Below are 20398 nucleotides of genomic sequence, written 5' to 3'. Positions count from 1 at the left end.
GCTCTTTCATATTCCCAACGTGTTAGCAAAAGTAGGATTAGGTCCTAGTCACCCAATCTCGCTTTTCTCGCCCCCACAATACCTTCATTCGAAACCTCTACATGTGGCAAGAATTTTATTTTCAAATGTAGGGCCTTAAATTAAATTTGTTCAATAATGTTTTCATCCCAATTCTCATTTATGTGCCTCATTCTACAAGTTAGATAAACTATTGTGATTCACCCTCAAATGTATAAAAAGGTGCAAATGTGAAATATAAAAGATTGGGGAATGAGCTAACTTGTGACAATAGCGCATCACTAGTCAATCCATGATTATATATTCATTTTATTGAAATAGACATGAAACTAAATGAATATTAGCATGGGTACATGCGAATTTCACCTCTGAAAAGAGAAATAAGAAGCACATTTCTTTCAAAAAGATAATAGTCTAAGCTATACAAGATCAATTCAATACTCTAATATGGATCCAAAAAATAATAATTTAGTCACGAAAAACATAATTAAAGATAAAATTAGATGATAACTTGAAAATTTATTAGAATTTTAATGGTTAGAGTGGTAGATGTGATGGAATTTGATTATATATGTGCTCCCATAATACTCCATTACCATTAAACATAGACTTTAAGAACTACTTTTGAGGTAGATAAGTTTCCATTCCTACACTACAAGTGAATACAATCACACAAATGTTTATATCCTACGCTCTCACAATTATGTCTCTTCTTGTGGCAATGTCTTTTTCAAATGCTTAATATCGAAACTTTTACTTCTAATTGGATAGTTTTATTATGGCAAAGATGGTATTAAACAACATCTTTTGGTGAGTTCTTTACTACAATTGATCTATTAGACTTCTTTGAAGTTAAATCAAGCCCCTTTTTCTTGTTCGTAACAATTTGTACGAGAATATTGTGAATGCACACAATATGCAAGATGCATGAATATATTATTATTGTTGTTGTAGGGTTGCACTAATCTATTTAGTATCATAATGCATTGGTTGAGAAGGTTGAAAAAGAAAAATTATTACAAACTTTGGAGCTTAAACTTTATGAGAATTTTTGAGATAATATAATGGTGTAGCAAAACCACTATAGTATTTAAATTTTTTTCATAAATTTATCTTTGAGCTCCAAGTCCCTAATTTTTTTTTATCTTTCTTAGCCTTGACAATGGTTACTTAGTTTTGCAATTGAAGAATGATTTCATTTATAAAGATTGTTTTATTTGGCAATCACCTATTCTAGGAATGACATCTCTACATCTTTATAAATTCTTGAATTTTATCTTAACTTGGTTCTTTTTGGGGGATTGAATCTATAGGTATAGGTCTCATTTATAGTTGTGGATTTATCTTCTATGTATAAATTCAACCATCCTTTGTGTGATTCTATACTCCATTTCTCACATTATTAGTTTATTCATTTTTTCTACTCATTTTAGATTTCTAAGATTAGTGATATTTAGAAAAAACTTAAGAAAAATATCATCAATATTAGAAGGGGACACATTCTATTAGTTTAACTTGTTTAAAAATACGTAATCAGTTGTGATACTCTTCAAGCATACATATGCTTCTAGGATAACCATGAAGATCTAGATTCTTTTTACTATGGTAATTGAAGAGTTATCATCCCTTAATGCAAATAATATGTGAATGATGCTTCAAAGTTAAGGAGTCATGTCATGAATATAATTGAATGCCTTTAAATATGCGTACATGCAACTAAACCATGCAAATTAATACTTGGTCAACCCAAGATCAAAATATAATGTGCAAAAATTGACCAACAATTGAATTTAGCTTTTAAATAGTCAATGATTAATTCCACAACTTGATGGAAATGATTGTGGATATGCAAAATATTAAATCTAGATGGATACCATTTATGCTAAGGTTGATGTACAAGGAAATTTAATAAATACAAGTCTTGAATGATTTTATCAAAGTACATGTGTAAGAATTAGGTAAGAGCTAAATGATCAAGCCCAATTTTACATGGGATTGTGTCATTTTACAATATATACATGTATTAAGGCATTCTCTAAAAATAGACATATAAAAAATAACATAAATATACAAACTTTAGCATTACAATATCATCTCAATTAAAAAATAAAATATCTAATATTATAAACTTTTAAATTTGTATGATTGATATAACCAAAAATAAACAACATGCACATCTCCTTTTTGCTCACAATTTCAAATGTTTCATAAATAATGTCACAATATTCTATACATTATAAATATCACAATCTAAACATTATTTCATCTCCTCACAATACATAATCAACTACAAAATATAATACATGGACATTATTATTATCTAGTTGGCTATGTAGACCTAGGAAGTAGATGTAGATGAACCTTCATTGTTCCCTGAACCAGCCATATTTATACCTCTTGTATTGTCAAGAAAAGGTGAGATATCTATTGGTAATTGAGGAGTTTTAGGTGTACCAAGAAATGCACCTCTGATTGTATTTAATCTATCAACTATCTCAGTCATATCAGGTCGCTCTTGAGGTGACTCCCTTGTGCAAAAGAGCCCAATTTGTATAAATTGAGTAAGGCATTCTATTACCATTGATGTCTCTGATTCATGAGCATCTATAAGCAAACAATTATCCACCACATCTGAGATTCTATTTGGAAAATGAGTTTCTGTCCATTTTTGTAGATTGATTCCTTCAGTGAACATATCATCTATTGGTCTCCTCCTTGTTAACAACTCTAGAATTAAAATTCCATAACGACATACATCTCCTTTTGTAGTAAGCTTTCCACCTATACCATATTCTATAATAACAAATAAACAAGGATCAAAGACTCTTAAGTCATTTGAAGCATTTGATGATTTATAAACTAAAGAAAACCAGCAAAATGCATAATGAAATAATGAGAAATATATACCTGGTGCAATGTAGCCAACAGATCCTTTAAGTGCATCTGTAGAAGTCAAAGAATCCACAGAATTGCCAAAAATAATATTGGAATGGCCAAAATCTGCTATGTATGAAGTCATGTCATCTCCTAATAGGACATTGTTGGGCTTAAGGTCACAGTGAATCACTTGAACAAAGAAATAATGGTGAAGATATGCCATTCTTTCTGCTATCTCCATTGCTATCCTTATTCGATCACTCAAATTAAGGCTTTGAAATCAAGGTTGGAGCATGCTGAAATTATTTTTATTACATTACGATGCCGAACTCTCTTTAATGCATTGCATTCTCTGCTAAAACTTTGGTGAGCATGTTCATCTTGCAACTTGAGAACTTTAACAGCAATATTTGTACCATTCTTTAGAATTCCTTTATAAACTGACCCAAAGCTACCAATTCCCAAAAGATTTTCATCACTAAACCCACCAGTTGCATCTACAAGTTCTTCATATGAAATTTTTAGAGGCCATACATTGAGAGCAGGGGTACTAGATTGTCTACATAATCTATAAGAAAATGCTACCAATAGAAGAGACATGATCAAAATTGCAATGCCTACTATGACAGGAATAATCACCTTTTTGGAGACTGATGGCTGTTTGTTACTGGAATGAGAGCATGGTGGCAAGTTTATCTATCCATCCACCACACAGGCCAAGATTTCCCATAACTTCTGAGCCGTCGAGTGTTGCGAAAGCTCCTCCCTTTGGGACCTCTCCAGTCAACTTGTTTGAAGAGAGATTGAGATGTCGGAGCATTTTCATCTTTTTGAAAGTCACCGGTATCATACCTGACAAATTATTGCGAGAAAGATCCATATACTGCAGATTTTGCAGATCTGCTAGTGATGCAGGGATTGGCCCCTCAAATGCATTCCAAGAAATATTTAGATATTCCAAACCCTTGCAGCTTGCTAGTGCAATAGGAATGACACGTGAGAAATTGTTTTGAGAAAGATCTATAGCTAAAACCATAACCATTTTACTCATTTCCAAAATAGAACCTTGCAAGAAATTGTTGGAAACATTGAAAAAAACTGGAGATTTTGAAGACCTGCAACTTCAGGAGGTATATTTCCCGTTAGTTTGTTGTGGGAAAAGTCCACCCTCTCCAATGTCTTACATTTCCCTAAACTGGCAGGTATTTTGCTTGATAGTTGATTGCGATAAAGAAAAAGGTCTCTTAATTGTGGAAGCTCGCCTAGACTATCTGGAATTTGTCCTGAAAGCATATTCTTACTCAGTGACAACAATCCGAGCCTTTTTGATTGGCCAAAACTTTTTGGAATTCTTCCCTGCAAATTGTTTGACTTCAGATATAATCTTTCCAGATTTGGAAGTTTGCCGAGTGCAGATGGAATGGTCCCATTGAATCGGTTTACACTTAGAGCTAATTCTCTCAGGTTTGTCAGGTTACCAATCTCATTTGGTATGCTTCCCCCAATTTCATTTGAGTTCAGAGCTAAAGAAGAGAGTGAATTTGAAAGGCGACCAACTGAAGTGGGCAAGATGCCAATGAGATAATTTACTGACAAATCAAGTAGTTCCAAGATGGAGCAATTAGTTAGCACTGTTAGAATAGGCAGACCGCTGCTTCCACTTACAAAATTATTTCCCCACAAATTGAACCGTCTCAGCTGCTGAATTTTACCAAATTCCAGGGGCACTGTGCCGCTCAGTTGGTTGGTCCGCAAATGCAGCACTTCCAGCTGACTCCAATTCCCCACTGAGCGGGGTATTTCTCCACTGAGTTGATTTTGCCACAAAAGCACTTGTTGCAACTCTGACAGCCTTCCAAACTCCCATGGAATTGGGTCGTTCAAGTGGTTATAATAGGTCACCAAAGTTTGGAGACGGGTGCAATTGGAAAGGGCAGGGGGGATCGGCCCCATTAAGTTGTTGAAGCCAAGATCAAGCAATTTTAGCTGACTAAGCATACCCAACTCGGCAGGAATACCACCTTGGAGTGCATTTTCGGACAATTCAAGCACATTTAGAAAGGACATGTTTCCTAAGAAAGGTGGGTAATACCCGTCAATTCGTTTCCTCCTAATCCCATGGCTTCTAAATTTGAAAGGAGACTAAATTCAGGTGGAATGCTTCCACTTAAATAGTTAGCAGACAACTGAAGCCTTCTCAAGCGAAATAGCTTTCCTAGCTGATATGGAATATGTCCCGGGAAGCTATTGTTTAGGAGATCAAGTAGTCTATGGAAGGAAAGATTTCCGAGAAAGGGAGAGATGGGGCCAAGTAATCCCATACCAGTGAGATTACCTAACTAGTCAAAGAGATCCTCTGCTTTCCATACTAGATCCCTCCTCAAAAATCTCTGGGTAAATTATCAGAGGATATGGAATCCCCTGGCTGTCACAATTCTAAGGAAGTTGAGCACCCAATGTCGGATCTACCTTCAAATTCCCCAGCTACCCCTAATGGGTTGGTCATTGAAATTGATAATCATACCCAGGTCAGGTATCAAATGCATTGCAGCGACAGAATGATCTTTGCTCAGTGGAAAGGATGGGGGATCCCGTCTGAACAAATTGCCAACTGGGTGACGTCCTCCTTCAATAACTACGTAAAAATTGACATCCTTCCTGATAATTTCTTAGCTATTGAATGTGGTAATAAGAGTCTGAGAGATTCATTGCTAAATGGAGATATATTATCATTTAACGGTCTAGGGTTTGATTGCTGGGATTGGCAACCTCTCTTTCTCCCATCTCAATTCAATTCCTGCATGGTTAACAGAGCAATTTCACTTGAAAAATTTCCTGTAGAATTGCGAAATAATGACTTTTTAAGAACAATAGGCCACAAAATAGGTAAATTTGTAGAAGCCAAAAAATTAGCTCTAAACTTCTTTAACCAACTCTTAGTCGTTAATATGAACATTAATATTAAATATTTAGAGCCTATAGCTTTGAAATGCGATAAATTTTGTTTAACCCTAGAATTACCCTTTTATAATGGTCCCTTTGAAGATTCTAAGCCAAGGAAGATTCCCTTCGAGAAACCCTTCCCTGAATCGTTGCTTAAGTCTAATGGCGCACCATTCAGATTCGTGGAAGGAGGGGGTTTTACCCTAGAGGGCTATAAGATTGATATTAACCCTAATCATCTCACTACGGACCTATATCCTGTGAGGCCCTACCCCGACACATCCTATCTCTTCAGTTATTTTCATATTGGAACTATTATGGATGCTAGTTTTGACACACTATGGATATAGAACTTTTTATGATCCCACGATTTTTGGTAATATTGATATATATTTGATGCTCCATTTCTATGCCTTGTGGATTATAGAATATTATATGATTCTAGATTAGGGTAATATTGTGATGATGTATGTTATTATCTGAATTTCAGGATTTGTTATAATCTTAGAAATATGTTTGCATATCTTGTAGATGGATCAAATTTTGAGGATTATGATGAATTGCTTTGATTTGTGACAAATCGTAGTTTATAATGACAAGTCTTTGCAGAATGGATGTATTGTATTCTGATTTTGTGTTTTATATTATATGAGGCTATTGGAAGTACTAATGTTTAAATTGAGATGTGCAGGAGATTATCCATGTGACCATGGAAATATTATGGAGAATCGAGTCTAGGCCTATGTGCGTTAGTAAAACCAGGGGTTGTCTATTTGGAGAGACAACACCCCGTATGTATTGTATTTTATTCGTAAATGTAAAATGTTGCATGAGTGTAAATTGTATTTATTGAATTGTTTAAATTGTTTAAGGGACAATTGCCACGTATGTAATTGTGATGTGGAATTATTTTGTAGTGTCACTTGACACCTATGTGGTATGTTGTGTTGGCAATTTGTCATGTCACTTTTTTTGGAGAATCTTATTTTTTGTTAATTGTTATATCTCCTATTTATCCTTGAAGGAACCAAGAAATCTAGGTTAGTGAGCCACAAGGAGGGTCAACTCAGAGTTGACCCGTAGGTTAACTTCAGGTGGACTTTATGAGGGTCAAATCAACTCCTAAAGTCAATTTTAGAGCATTTCTATTAGGCCTCATGGGGTACCTATGGGTGAAGGCCAAAATTGGCCATGTGTCTTTCCCTTAGGACTTGTTTAACCACCCAAAAAAGTGGTTTTCCCAAGATGGACGAATTCCATCTATAGGAGTGCACTCCTTGGTAGGATAACTTTCTTGAAGGGAGTAATCCCTCTTCCCCATTCCATTTTCCCTTCTCTAGACACCTAGGTTAGGGAGTGTGTAAGACCTAGGGAAGACCAACCCAATGGGGGATCCCTCACTCTATCCAAGAGGTTGGAAGGAGTGAGAGAGGCCTTCTTAGGCTAAGAATGGAAGCTTAGTGAGCTAATCACCCACTCTCCATCCTTGGAGATTTTTTGGAGAAATTTTGGAGGAAAAACCAGTTTTAGGATAGCAGATTTGGGGGCTAAGGAATTTGCAGAAAAAGATTAGAGGATTGGGCAGCTCTTTATCAAGCTTTCCCTTAGATTTCCCTTGGCAGGTCAAGGTTGGTGTTATTTTTCCCCTCTTATGTAAATGTAAAAATGTTATAGAATGTTTGAATGGAAATTGTTGTAACTCTTTATTTGTGTTGTATTTGTAAAATTCAATGTGTTTTCTTGTTTATTTCTGTTTTATGCATTGTTGTGTTGGGAAGTGTTCAAGACCATTCTTTCCTTGGGAGGAAAGATTGGTCTTGGGGGTGGAAGAAGCTTGACAGCCCTTAGGGTGAGAGGCTCTCATTTTGAGAGTGATCTCAAGGGTCTGTCCATGAGACCCTTGCTGCTTCCTTTTGTGTTATTACTCTTGGGGGTCATAAGGGGGAGCAAATATGGCATGTTTGCCTTTTTGGGGGTCATAAGGGTGTAGGGATTAAGGATGAATTCTGGTTATGCATTCATGGGTGCCATGAGTTGGCTGTAAGTTGGATTTAGCAGATTTCTCCCCTAGGGTACTTGGTCCACTTCCACCTTAATAAGGCATCACATTTTGTGATGGAGTTTTCAGCTTGGGAAGGGGTGTCTCTGTTGTGTTATTTTCTTCCCCTTTGCTTGTTGTATTGCTTGGTTGTAACCCCATCTAGGTCTTGATTCTCCAAGCTCGGGGGTGGCTTCTGGTAAGCCTAGGCTGGGAGGTGAGCATCCCATGGTCACAGTCCTAAAAATTTATATGCAAGTTGCTGGGAAAAGATCTAGGAGTTGCAGATTTTTATTCAGATACAGATTTCCTATTTAAATGCAGAAAAGCAAAAAGAAAATGTAATTTTATGAATTGTAGCAAAATAAATATATGTAAATAAGGAGTTTTAGGTTGTTTTCTTTTATTCTCTGTATAAAGATTAAGAATGAGAAGACTGGTTAGATTATTCACCCATTTTATACATGGGCTATTGTAACTTATTATTCTGTAAGCAATGTAATTTTTACTTAAATTTTGATGCCTATTATGCTGTTGTAGACTACATCTAAATCTAGTCTGTTATCTTGTTTATTTTCTGCAATTTAAAGAAAAAGAAAGGAATGCATTAGGTTTCATTATTTACTTGCATAGTTTAATTACTGCTATTTTATTGCTGTGAACTCTGTTTAGACATAGAAAAAAAAAGAACTAGTATTTTTACATTGCTGTAGAAAGCATGATGTATGACTGTAAAAAAAAAAAGAAAATAAAATTTATTCATAATGTTGTTAAAAGACTAAGATCAGAATGTTTAGATGTTAGAATCTCAAAACAAAATAAGGGTTTCCAGCCCTATTGACTTAACATTTATTTAAATATATCTGTAAATATATAAGTATATATATATATATTGAAAAATATATACTTATATATATATAAATATATTTATAAATTTCTATATGTGTTTATCCCTGCAACAAAAAAAAAGAGACATATTTTGAGCTTGTGTATCCCTATTACAAAAAAATATATAAAGGATTGCATGTTGATGTGTTAAAAAAGAATTCAAAATAAACTTCCTAATCCTAAACCATATATATATATATATATATAAATATGTATATGTATATGTAAATATAAATATATATATATATGTATATGTATATATATATATATATATTTACATACTTATAAATTTAAAAAAAAATATCACACAAAAATGGGGGAAATCATAGCACCGGCCGAGCCACGGTGTGTAGACACGGTGGACGGCTCTCGGGCCGCACCAATGTGTTTACCCACAGTGGATGGCATGGGAAATGCCGAGCCACTGTGTGTAAACACAGTGGACGGCTCTCAGGCCGCACCACTGTGCTTACCCACAATGGACGGCACGGGAGGTGCCGCCACTGTGCGTAAGCACAGTGGACGGTCCGCGGCCGCCACTGTGCGTATACACAGTGGATGGCACCGTCGTCACTATGTAAAAACACAGTGGCATCTGGGAGAGCCCCGTGCCACCTCCTCCACTCTTCCCCCCTCTACGAAACCCTCCGCCATGCCCATGGCCGCCGTGCCCTAATCCGCCTCCGTACCTGCAATCACACACACACACTCACTCTAAACACAAAAAAAAATAGTAGTATAATAAACCCTAACCCATTTCGGGTTAGGGTATAAAATAATAAGAAAATAAAACAAAGTGGGAATATATAGAAATGCAACCCTAACCCAATCTCGGGTTAGGGTTAGCATTTTACGAATAAGGGAATTCTTTATTTAAAAGAATTTTAAATTAGAGTTGGGAAATTTAAATTGGAAGTTTTAGAGTTTAGTTTTAATTAATAAATAGGGTTATTTTTATAATTGAATTATTATATGTTTTTATTCTTTAGAGAATTTAAATTTTAATATAGTTAATTTAAAGGGGTTTAAAAACGAAAAGTTAATATATTTGGCAAACTATACCCTAAACCAAATTAATTTATTTAATTAGTCAATAGATTATCCTCAATTTAATTGTGGACAGTAGGTTATATTGTAAATGGGGAAAAATTTAAAAAAGGAGAAATTGTAAAATTAATTTCATGAACCTTAAGCCCTTGAGACCGATTTTGGCCGGATCGAAATTAAATCATCAAAATTAAGGGTTTAGGGAAAATTAGAATTGGCTTTAGCTTATTGTCAGTTTTAGTGGGCAAATGGCATTAATTAGGAATTTGAACCCCTATCGGTTGGATTTAAATAATGAATTCACGCGTGCATCAATTATTTTATAACATTATCATTTTATGGTCGGAAATGATTTAATACATTGAGATAACCCATTTAACCCTCATTTTCAATTTACGACAACTTGTTAAGGTAATTGAGCTAGCTAACTAATCCGTGACACTGATTAATCCCCACCAAATAAAGTCACTCATTCGAGTTGGTTAATTAACCCAACCTTAGTAAACAAATTTATTTACATCCTAGTGGAGACAAAACTCTAATAAAGTTATTATTATGTAGGATATATTGCGAGTTCATGTTGTCAAAAAAAATTTTGTTGTTCCGTTTTTGTGCCCAAATGTTGGGCATGACATATGCTCACAACTCCCTTATTAAGCCCCCTTGTTCCCCTCTTCCTCCACTTCATACTATAAATTCACCTATAGCTGACTTTCTTCTCAAGGATTGAGATCTAGAAGAAGGTGAAATCAATGAGGTTATCCCTCAGATAGAGCAGCTCAGTCTAACAAATATGTCATCATCTATCTCTCTCATCCCTCCAACGAAGTTGAGTCCCTTGGGGTCTCCCCCTTTAATGAAACTAATTTCCCCTGAGCAATCAACAGTTATGGATAGGCTTTCCCTGGATCCAGGAATGATATCCTTGCAGGATCATCTAATCTCTCTAGCCTCAAGATTGGAGGGCTTTGAGGAGGCTATTTCTGATTCAATTGTAGAATCTGAGAGTGATCGAGTGGCTAGGGAAGTTAACATCATTGCCAATTTTGTAGGGGAATAAGTAGTAAACGGCCTCATGGATCAATTGTTTGCTGAAATTTGTGATGATGAGGAGTTGGAAAGACAAAGGGATCTCTTAATCAAAAATCTAGTGGATGTTACCAGAACCGACCTAGAAACAGATGAATTATTTATAGCATTAGATAACTTAGAAAATGATAACTCAAATACTCTAGGCATTCTCAGCTCTTATAGAAGTAAGGACTCTCCTGACTATGCTAAACATAGTAAGAGAAGAGGTAGGAGATCCCTTGCTGAACTAAGATCAAAGGATGGAGATGCCAAGGGTCAATCTAAAATATCTACTCTTTTTAATACAAGGGAGGGGAAGTTCCTCCCCACAGAGCCATGAAAATCATAACATGGAATGTTAGGGGTCTGAATGCCCCTAACAAACAACGCATCTTAAAGTGTTGCATCTTTGATTCTAAACCAGATATAATGTTAATCCAAGAAACCAAAATGAACTCCTCTGAGATAGCCCTTTTCGAGAAAAAACTAGGTGTTAGACAACTAAAGCACTCCCCTGCTACAGGGGCCTCTGGGGGCTTAGCCATCATTTGGGACTCTAGATTCATCTCATTTACACCTATAGAGATTAAGCAAAATTGTATGGGAGGAGAAGTAGTAAGTTATAAAAATAACCTAAGATTCAAATTGATTAACATTTACGGTCCTATCCAAAATAGGGATAAGGCTAGGGTGTGGGTGGAATTGGAGTCTTTCCTCAGAAGTTTCCCAAATGATGTATGCATCATTGGGGGAGATTTCAATGCTATCACTAAGGTAGCAAACAAAAGAGGAGGTAGCAACAAACTTCCTCCAGCGGCTGTAGATTTCAATCATTGGATCAATAGGAACTCCCTGTTGGAAATCTAGACTACAGATAATGCCTTCACCTGGAACAACAGAAAGCTTGGTTTCTGTAACATTGTTGAGAAATTAGATAGGTTCTTTATCCATGGAGGGCTCTCGGAGCTTAACTTTACCCTGAATGCAGAACCCCTCCCTTTAGCAGGATCTGACCATTTCCCACTCCAACTAACCTTATTATCTGACCACTCCCCTAAAAAATGTCCCTTCAAATTTGAGAGCATGTGGTTCAGAGATGATAACTTGTTAAACTTAATTAAGAACTGGTGGAGAAGCTCTGTTTTCTCTAGTTCGAAGATGTTTATTATCACAAGCAAGTTAAAGCTTATCAAAAGAAAGCTCTTAGAATGGAACAGAACTAATTTTGGAAATATTTTTGATAAAAAACTCCTAATAGAAAATGATCTTAAGAATGTTAACATTGAGGTTCTTGAGAAGGGGATGGATGAGCATCTCTTCCTCAAAGAAAAGGCTCTACTCTCTGAATATGAAAAGATACTCTCAAATGAAGAGATCTTTTGTTAACAAAAATCGAGGGAGACTTGGTTGAGTGATGGGGACCAAAATACTAAGTTTTTCCACAATAGCACTAAGCAAAGGAGATGGGCTAATTGAATTTCTAAAATTAAGAACTGCCAGAGTTCCATCCTGTCTGAACTGGATGATGTTGCCTCTGAGGCAGCTAGGTTTTTTGATAAAATCTTAAACAATATTGAAGGCTCCAACCTCAGAGGCCAACTCAATATTATCAAGAATCTTCCAAAACTCATTAACGATGACCAAAATAAAATACTGTCAAAGAAATTCTCTGAGGAGGAGGTTAAATCTGTCCTTATGAAGATGAATCTCGACAAGGCCCTGGGCCTGGATGGCTTCCCCTCTAGATTTTTCCAAAAATGTTGGGGTTTTATGGGGATAGAGATCATAGATGCCTTATAAGGTATTAGGAACTCTGGTAAAATTCTTAAAGAAATCAACAATACCTTCTTAGCTCTCATCCCCAAAAAAGAGAATCCTGAAAGCTTTAATGACTTCAAACCAATAGCCCTCTGCAACACTCTGTACAAAATCTTAACCAAAACCCTAGCAGCCAGACTCCAGAATCTTCTCCACATTATCATTAGTGAAGAACAAACCGACTTCATAGCAGATAGATCAATCTATGATGGGGTTATTATAGCCCAAGAGGCCATTCATTTGGTCCAGCTCAATAGGGCCCCAAGTATGCTACTCAAATTAGACATAAGCAAAGCTTACGACAAAGTTGATTGGCGCTTCCTATGCAAATGCTTGGAGGCCTTTGGATTTTCCAAATCATGGATCAACCTAATCTTTGAATGTATATCCACCCCCAAATTCTCAGTCTTGGTTAATGGTTCCCCGGAAGGTTTCTTTACCAGCTCAAGAGGGCTCAGGCAAGGAAATCCTATGTCCCCCTTCCTCTTCATCATCATGGCTGAAGCCCTAGGTAGATCCATCTCCAAGGCCAAAGAAGAAGGTGGGATCCAAGGAATCCCCATTACCAGCGGCCTCTCTCCCTTTACGCACCAGCAATTTGTCGACGACACGATGCTTTTTGGGCAGGGAAGTGTAAGGGAAGCGAGTGCCTTCAAAGGCATCCTTAATTTCTATATGCTAGCCTCGGGTCAAGAGGTGAATTTGGCCCAAGTCTGCAGTTTTTATGTTCAACATAAACCCCTCCTTAGGAAAAGTGATCAGCAATGTCCTGGAGATTAGTGAAGGAACTCTTCCTTGCAAATACCTAGGCATTCCCCTTGACAGGGGTAGAAAACCCTCAAAATTATGGGACAATTTGGTGGATAAAATCAAGTCCAGGATTAACACTTGGAAAGGAAAATGGCTCTCATCTGCAGGTAGAGCAACCTTGGTTAGATCGGTCTTGTAAGCTATGCCCATTTACCAGCTCTCCTGTCAACATTTATCTTCTTCTAAACTTGAAGAGCTCAATAAGCATCTCAAGACTTTCTTTTGGCAAGGTGCTAATGATAATCGTAAAATATCACTCATATCCTGGGATAAGATATGCAAACCTAAAGAAGAAGGAGGAGTTGGCATTAAAAACCTTCATGATCAGGGCAAAGCCTTGGGTGCCAAGTTGGTCTGGAGGATGTTCAGAACCCCCCACCTCAAATGGGCTCACTTGCTGCACCACAAATACCTTAATGGAGGGAATCCTATCCAAATCTTCAGAGAAACCAACCCTCCTAGAGGATCCTGCCTATGGAATTTTATGTTAGACTATAGGAGGATTATCTCTGACAGACTTACTTGGAACCTAGGGTCCGGGGATAAAGCTCTTTTCTGGTCGGATTCATGGGGTGGATATAAGGCTATTGATAATATCCATGACTTTTGTGCTACTTGTATCCTTCTTGAATCTCATAGAGGACCCCTGTCAAACAACTATATCTCCCCTTCAGAGGATGGGGCTGGTTGGCAGTGGATCAAGAAGGAAGATGAGGATATCCCGGTAAGGGATAAACAAAAACTTATGGCAATTCTTAAATCAAGGAACATTGCCTTAGGTCAGGATGAGGACAAGCTCGTCTGGGATGGATCCCTAAGAGGAGAATACAACTCCAAGGATGGGTACTCTCTCATCTCCAAATCATTTATAAGACCTATGACTGAGCTTCCCTTGAAACTTTGCTAGGATAAATACTATCTGCCTAAGGTAGGTATCTTCTCCTGGCTTGCGGTTCAAAACAAGCTCCTAACTGTGAACAAATTTAGAAGAATGGGGTATGAGGGCCCTAGTAGATGTCCTCTTTGTGAGGTAGACAAGGAAGACACCAATCATATCCTCCTTAACTGTCCCTTTGCTCACAAATGTTGGATCTAGTTCACCAACAAACTTGAATGGTCTGCGGCCTTCCCCCACACCATCTTTGGAATGCTCAAGGCATGGCCTTTCCTAAGGCGTGGTTTTCTCTTTGAAGGTTTATGGACAACTCTTCCTTCTTCCATTATGTGGGAACTATGGAAGGAGAGAAATAGACGTCTCTTTAAGAATGAAAAACTAGAGGTTCCCAAAATCATTAACAGGATAGAGTTAGCTATCATTGAGCTCATGAATAATCAATTGTCATCAGGCACATTGAAGAATGCCTCTATCACTTATTGGGATGAAAAGATGATAAAATGTTGGGATGGCTTATCCTTTCCTCCCTTTGTAGGAGATGGTCCTGTTGAAAATCTTCGATCAAGGGATGCATGCAGATGGCAGCCCCCAGGCGAAGGTTGGATGAAGCTAAACTTTGATGGGGCATCCCGTGGCAACCTAGGGCAAGCAGGGATAGGATGTGTTGTTCATAATTGGGAAGGCAAGGAACTAGCAACCCTTTCCTCTTTGGTTGGCATCAACACCAACAATTGGGTGGAACTTATGGCCCTGGTGGAGGGTCTGCATTTATGCAAGAAACTAGGAGTTAAGAACTTGGAAATTGAAGGAGATTCGGCTATAATTATGTTGGTAAACAGATTTGTTGCTTTAAGAAACTTTCTTGAAAAACTCTGTTTTGCCTTGTAATTAGCAACAAAGCGTTCACAACAATTGAAGAATCACAAAAAAAAAGAATGGTAATTCTTCTCTGCGTTTGAGAGGGGCAGCTCCCTCGTATAATGGGGGTATTTGGATTTTTCAAAAAAAATTTAAAAAACGAACAATAAAGAAAGTTTGAACGCCATACAAGGTATGAATCTAGATTAAAATAAATTCCATATAATCAAGTTTGAGATACCACAACTTGAAATAATCTTCTTCACATTCAATGTTAAAGGGAAAGCATTAGGTAATCATCAATTAAACATAAGAACATTGATAATAACCCATGAGAATAAGTTGAACACACATCCAAATTGATCTCTATTGCTTAATTGCTTGAATAATACTATCCAAGTCTCTCATACAAAGCTTGTGAAAAAGTGGAATCCCCCTCCCATTGAATAATAATGAGGTATATATAGGTGAAGTGATAACCACCTGAGGTACCTACCCTAACCACCTTTATAACTACTATATAACTTCCTCAACTACTTGAAATAACTTCCTCAACTTGGGGAAAAATAACTATTTAGAATAACTACCCAAAATGAGAACTTAGGATAACTACCTCATATGAAAAGAGCCAAGATTATCCTTTATTACAATAAAGAAATAGAGATGAGAGAAAGGAAACTCGATCATGAGAGTTATTTACAAAGAAAGACAAAAACATGATGCGAGTAACACAACAAAAATGAAGACTATACAAAATGCATCCCTGCACTTATTCTAAGCTAACTCCTTGTGCTGTCGATGAGGCTATTGCTTCTGTAGGCACATTATGTTGTCCAGGTCCTTTGTCTCTGAAGATTCTTAAAATTTGGATGGCTGAAGTGACAGATTTTCCTTTGGGAATTAGGATGTTGGCTATCCTTATTTTCCATGTCTTCAAGTTTCTATGAATGCCACTTAGTTCTATCACCATGCTGAGTATCTGAGACATAGAGATTCTCAAGGAAGAGTAAATATCAATCAATTTTTCCATGGTATTTTCATTGAAGTTTGTTCTATTAAAAAACTACTGATCTACCATGTTCTGGAAGCTATTCTGTAACACCTGCAAATCTTCCATCAATGTCACATTTGGGAGAAGAGCAGTGAGTTGTCCTTGGAGTTTGGTACACACTTGATCACATGAAAGCATGAGCTTTTCTAACTCTGATGAAACTTGATCTATGATCACTAGTTTCCAGTTAATGCTTTCTATCCATATTTCTAGATAATCTTTTTCATTACTAGGCAGGATTTTCTCAGTTGCAAGGGTGCCCATTCCAATTTCTATCATTTGTTTGAAATCATTCACAATTTCCTTCCAAGCTACTTCCTCTTTCTTGACATTCTTCAAGTCTTTCTCAATAGTATTTTTCTTTATTAAGGCCTCATCATGGATAGATTTTGCTTGGACTAGGAAATCACATGCAAGAGTTTTGACCTTTTCTACCCAACCTTCAATTACCTTTCCATAGGCTTGGTATTTTTGAAGATTATCCATAACATTCCTTTCAATTGCTCCTTCTAGTGTCAATATAATTGGCTGGCGATCTACACTTAGTTGCATAGTGGAGGTATCAACTACGGATCTCAAGTAAGAAGACAAAGTGTGCACTTGTTGTTTCAATTGATCCTTGGATTGCTTATCCTTTTCACTTCTCTCCACCATTCTGGCTGGCATCACATTAAAGTTCTGAATATCAGACTCATGAGAAGAAGGTCCCATATCAATCTTTGTCACAACAAATTCCGCAGAGGTGGCCTCATTTGTATCTTTCTCAGATATGGGTTGAGCAATCTCTAAGCACATATTCCTTGAATTTGGATCAGTCTTTATTCTTGAGGATACTTTGAGTTACTTCAGTTTTTCAACTCTTCCAAAGAGATCAGATATGCTACTAAATTTAGGTACCACCAGCTTTTCTACCTTCCTCTTCTTCAATAGACTTTGTTCTAACCATGGGAAATAAGAATTTTCTGTAGACTCTTGGATGATTTCTTGTCTTGCTACTAGTGTTGTTGTCACCTCTCTGATTTCTTCAAATTGATCACTTGGATTGCTTGGAAATAATGAATCCATGACTAAAGTATTTTGTTGTACTTCTTGTCGTGGGGATTCAATAGGAACTGAGGGAGATATGGAATACATTCCATCATCAAATCTCGTGTCATCCAAGAATTCCACTGGGGCTTGATCCTTTTCTTGATTTGCAATAGAATCTTCTTCTATGCCTTTTGCTCTAGATTTCTTTCTCTTTTGTCAAGGTTCATCACCACATGTGTTCTAAAGATTGTTCCTCCTTGGAGGGTCTTCATCTCCATCACTTCCTTGAGTATTCTGGTAAGAAGGAGTATCCCTAGCTGGAGTATGGGAAGAATGCAGTGACGTAGAGCTCTCAAGCTGATTTCCTTTTCTTCTTGGAGTTTCCTTTGTTGGTCTGGTAGCAGTCATTTGAGTAATCTTCTTCTTAATCCAGGCTTCAAAATTCTTGATTACAAAACTTGTTATTTCTCTAACATCTCTCATTTCTGGATCTGCCCAATTCAAACTAGGAAGTGGCTGGGACTGGACTTGCTCAAAATAGATAGGATCAATCAAATCAGATCCATCATCTTCAATGCCTTCTATGGTCCAATCCATCTTGAAATCTTTCATTTTCTTCAAAGTTAACCTTATCCAATCTCTTTTTCTAACCTCGAACTCATCTTCGCAATCCTCCCAAAAGTCTTTGAGATTAGGAAAATGAAAATAGCCAGGACCTAACTTTAAGCTGTTCTTGACGTAATCCTTGCTATCAAAAGGGAACCTCATCTGGTATGGATACAAGTTGATCTTAGATAAAGCTTTTTCTGCCTCATCTACTCTTGAACTTGACTCACATCTATAGTGCCCGAGACAAATAGGAAAGGCTACCCCTTTATTCTTTCTATCTCTACATTTCTTTTGAACTAAAACCAATTGCCGACAAAGCTCCACTAAAATGAGCTTATCATCAACATATCTGGGTAACTTGTGTGGATAACCTTCAAATCCTCCTACTCGAAGATAGGTAAATCTCGGAAACTAGATGAAGAAACTTCCATATTTCTTTATCAATTTAGCGGCTTCCTTTGATATTTTGGTGGCAATGTCTCCTTGTAATAACCTTACTGCCCACATTGTGAAAGCATCATTCACCCACCTGAAATACACAAAGCTTTCCTCAAGTTGCAATTGCTTGTAATAATGGTAAACTTGAGTTTCTTGATTCAGGACACCATTAGTACTTAACCCTAGCCATGACCTCAAATTAGCAATAGCATATATCAAGTAAGAGGTCATATGGAAGTGTTGACTTGTTTTGAAGTGCACTAACTGGTCATGTATGCAGTTGCTGATGAGATGGCCCCAGTCAATGAATTGCTTACTGACAGAGATGACTGTTATGAAGAGGTACATCCACATTTCAAACTCAGTGGAATCAGGACTTCCTGTCACTCTATGGAGTAAGATAATCAAGTAATAAATCTCTTTGATGAAAAGAGAATGATGGAGTGTTTTTGGAAGTTGAGACTGTCCTCCTCGTGGTGCAACCATCCATTCTTTAGCCAGATTGTTGAGACATTTGCTTCTATTATCGCTGAAGTATTTGTAAGCTTTTTGCTTATCGATGTGAGTGAACTTTTCCTTATATGGCAAACAAAGAATAATAGCTATTGAAATTCCATCAAGTTTGGCCATTAAGGATCCATCTGCAGCTCTTATCTCTCTTGCATCTAGATTATATCTTTTTGAGCATTCTATCATGAAATCTGTACATTGAACTGCTATGGGAAAACATGCTGCTTCAATCAAGCCGCTTCCTGCCACTCTACAGGACAACTTTGATCTGTCACCTTCCATGAAGAACTTTTTGATTTCCTGCAAATTAATATGCCCAATCTTGGTATCATGAACCTCCGGAAACATGGTGTTGATCATCGGGGCATACTCATACTCCTGAGCCTTGTACTTCATGATGGTATTTTTGTAGATTCTTTATATTGAATTCCTCTATGTCAATGTTACTGAAACTTTGTCTTTGGAACGTTTTCTTTTGAAAGAAGTTTTTTTTAAAAATTGGTGCTATGCATTCTGTGTTTACATCAACTTATTGCAGGGATTTAAAACTTTAGAAAACATCTTTAGTGACCTCCTTTACGCCCGCAGAATGTGCATATGAAGAAGTTTACAACCTTTAGCTTTTATACTTCAGTGTATCAGCATGTTCACGAGAAAATAAAAATATTTGAGGTGAGAATTGGTTTCTCAGGGCAGAATACCTTTATGCTTCTATATTCGGCATACAACACTACAAAATTCAAACTACAATGCTTCGTACAAAAGGGTTTTATGCCTTCATATGTTCATTTCTTGGAGTCTTTCTGTCAAAAGGAAAATCTCATGTATGTAGAATATTCTACATCATTTTCATTTTGATTGCAAACTTCTACTAAACCGCTTGCCTACTTTCCACAATCATGGCATTCTATACACAGTCTGTACCTTGTCTCTATACTGCCATACTTGTATTTCCTTGATTTTGAAACCAACTAAATAAATATGCTACACATATTGCAACTTGAAGGCTTCGGTGATGTGTTCAATAAATTATCCCAACCCCATATATTGTCTGGTTTGTATACAGGCAGGCTGACAAGACTATAATCAAAACTCTAATCTTTATGCTTTCATAAATGTCTATAGCCACTTCCAAGACTTGAATTTTGCACCGGTGGAGAGAATATTGGCCTTTCATGCTCAGAACCTAGCTCAATAATGGTCGTATTTCTTTGAAATATTTGAACAAATCCCTCAATGCACTATTATAAAGCCTTCATATCTACATGTAGGAGTGAGGACGCTAAGGAAGGTGGCGTATTGCTATTCACAGTTGTCCATGAGATAGTATCCTTTCTGAGAAACTCTGGAACATCTGATGACTCCATACATTGTTGCGTACTTCTTGTGCATCATCGATACATTCTACAAGACTTTCATTTCTCCATATCCACGAGGAGGAATAGCAGGCTTTAACTCTAGATTTTACGTCTTCCACCGAGTCAGAGGATTCATGTAA

General features: G+C 36.9%; 2 protein-coding genes across 2 annotated transcripts; both read right to left on the bottom strand.

Moving 5' to 3' along the window:
• Positions 1-2356: 2356 nt before the first annotated feature.
• Positions 2357-3136, bottom strand: LOC131857572 (putative leucine-rich repeat receptor-like serine/threonine-protein kinase At2g24130). Its single transcript, XM_059210254.1, has 2 exons — positions 2926-3136; positions 2357-2811 (listed from the first exon to the last, which is right to left on the bottom strand). Exons 1-2 carry the CDS (start codon positions 3134-3136, stop codon positions 2357-2359), a joined length of 666 nt encoding a protein of 221 aa, XP_059066237.1.
• Positions 3137-3156: 20 nt separating this feature from the next.
• Positions 3157-4962, bottom strand: LOC131053636 (putative leucine-rich repeat receptor-like serine/threonine-protein kinase At2g24130). Its single transcript, XM_059210253.1, has 3 exons — positions 4080-4962; positions 3737-3960; positions 3157-3591 (listed from the first exon to the last, which is right to left on the bottom strand). The coding sequence occupies exons 1-3, from the start codon at positions 4960-4962 to the stop codon at positions 3157-3159; spliced, it is 1542 nt and encodes a 513-aa protein (XP_059066236.1).
• Positions 4963-20398: the final 15436 nt, after the last annotated feature.

The sequence above is a fragment of the Cryptomeria japonica genome, chromosome 8, assembly GCF_030272615.1.
Source record: "Cryptomeria japonica chromosome 8, Sugi_1.0, whole genome shotgun sequence".
Taxonomy (NCBI): domain Eukaryota; kingdom Viridiplantae; phylum Streptophyta; class Pinopsida; order Cupressales; family Cupressaceae; genus Cryptomeria; species Cryptomeria japonica.
Note: the sequence above shows the minus strand (reverse complement) of the source record. Positions and strands in the feature narration are given on the sequence as shown.

Coding starts and splice junctions, on each gene's coding strand:
- LOC131857572 (XM_059210254.1), bottom strand. CDS start 3,136: ATGGAGATAGCAGAAAGAATGGCATATCTTCACCATTATTTCTTTGTT. Junction 2,812..2,925: donor TGTTGGCTACATTGCACCAG/GTATATATTTCT, acceptor TTGTTATTATAG/AATATGGTATAGGTGGAAAG.
- LOC131053636 (XM_059210253.1), bottom strand. CDS start 4,962: ATGTCCTTTCTAAATGTGCTTGAATTGTCCGAAAATGCACTCCAAGGT. Junction 3,961..4,079: donor ACCTGCCAGTTTAGGGAAAT/GTAAGACATTGG, acceptor ATTTCTTGCAAG/GTTCTATTTTGGAAATGAGT. Junction 3,592..3,736: donor ATTTGTCAGGTATGATACCG/GTGACTTTCAAA, acceptor GTGGATGGATAG/ATAAACTTGCCACCATGCTC.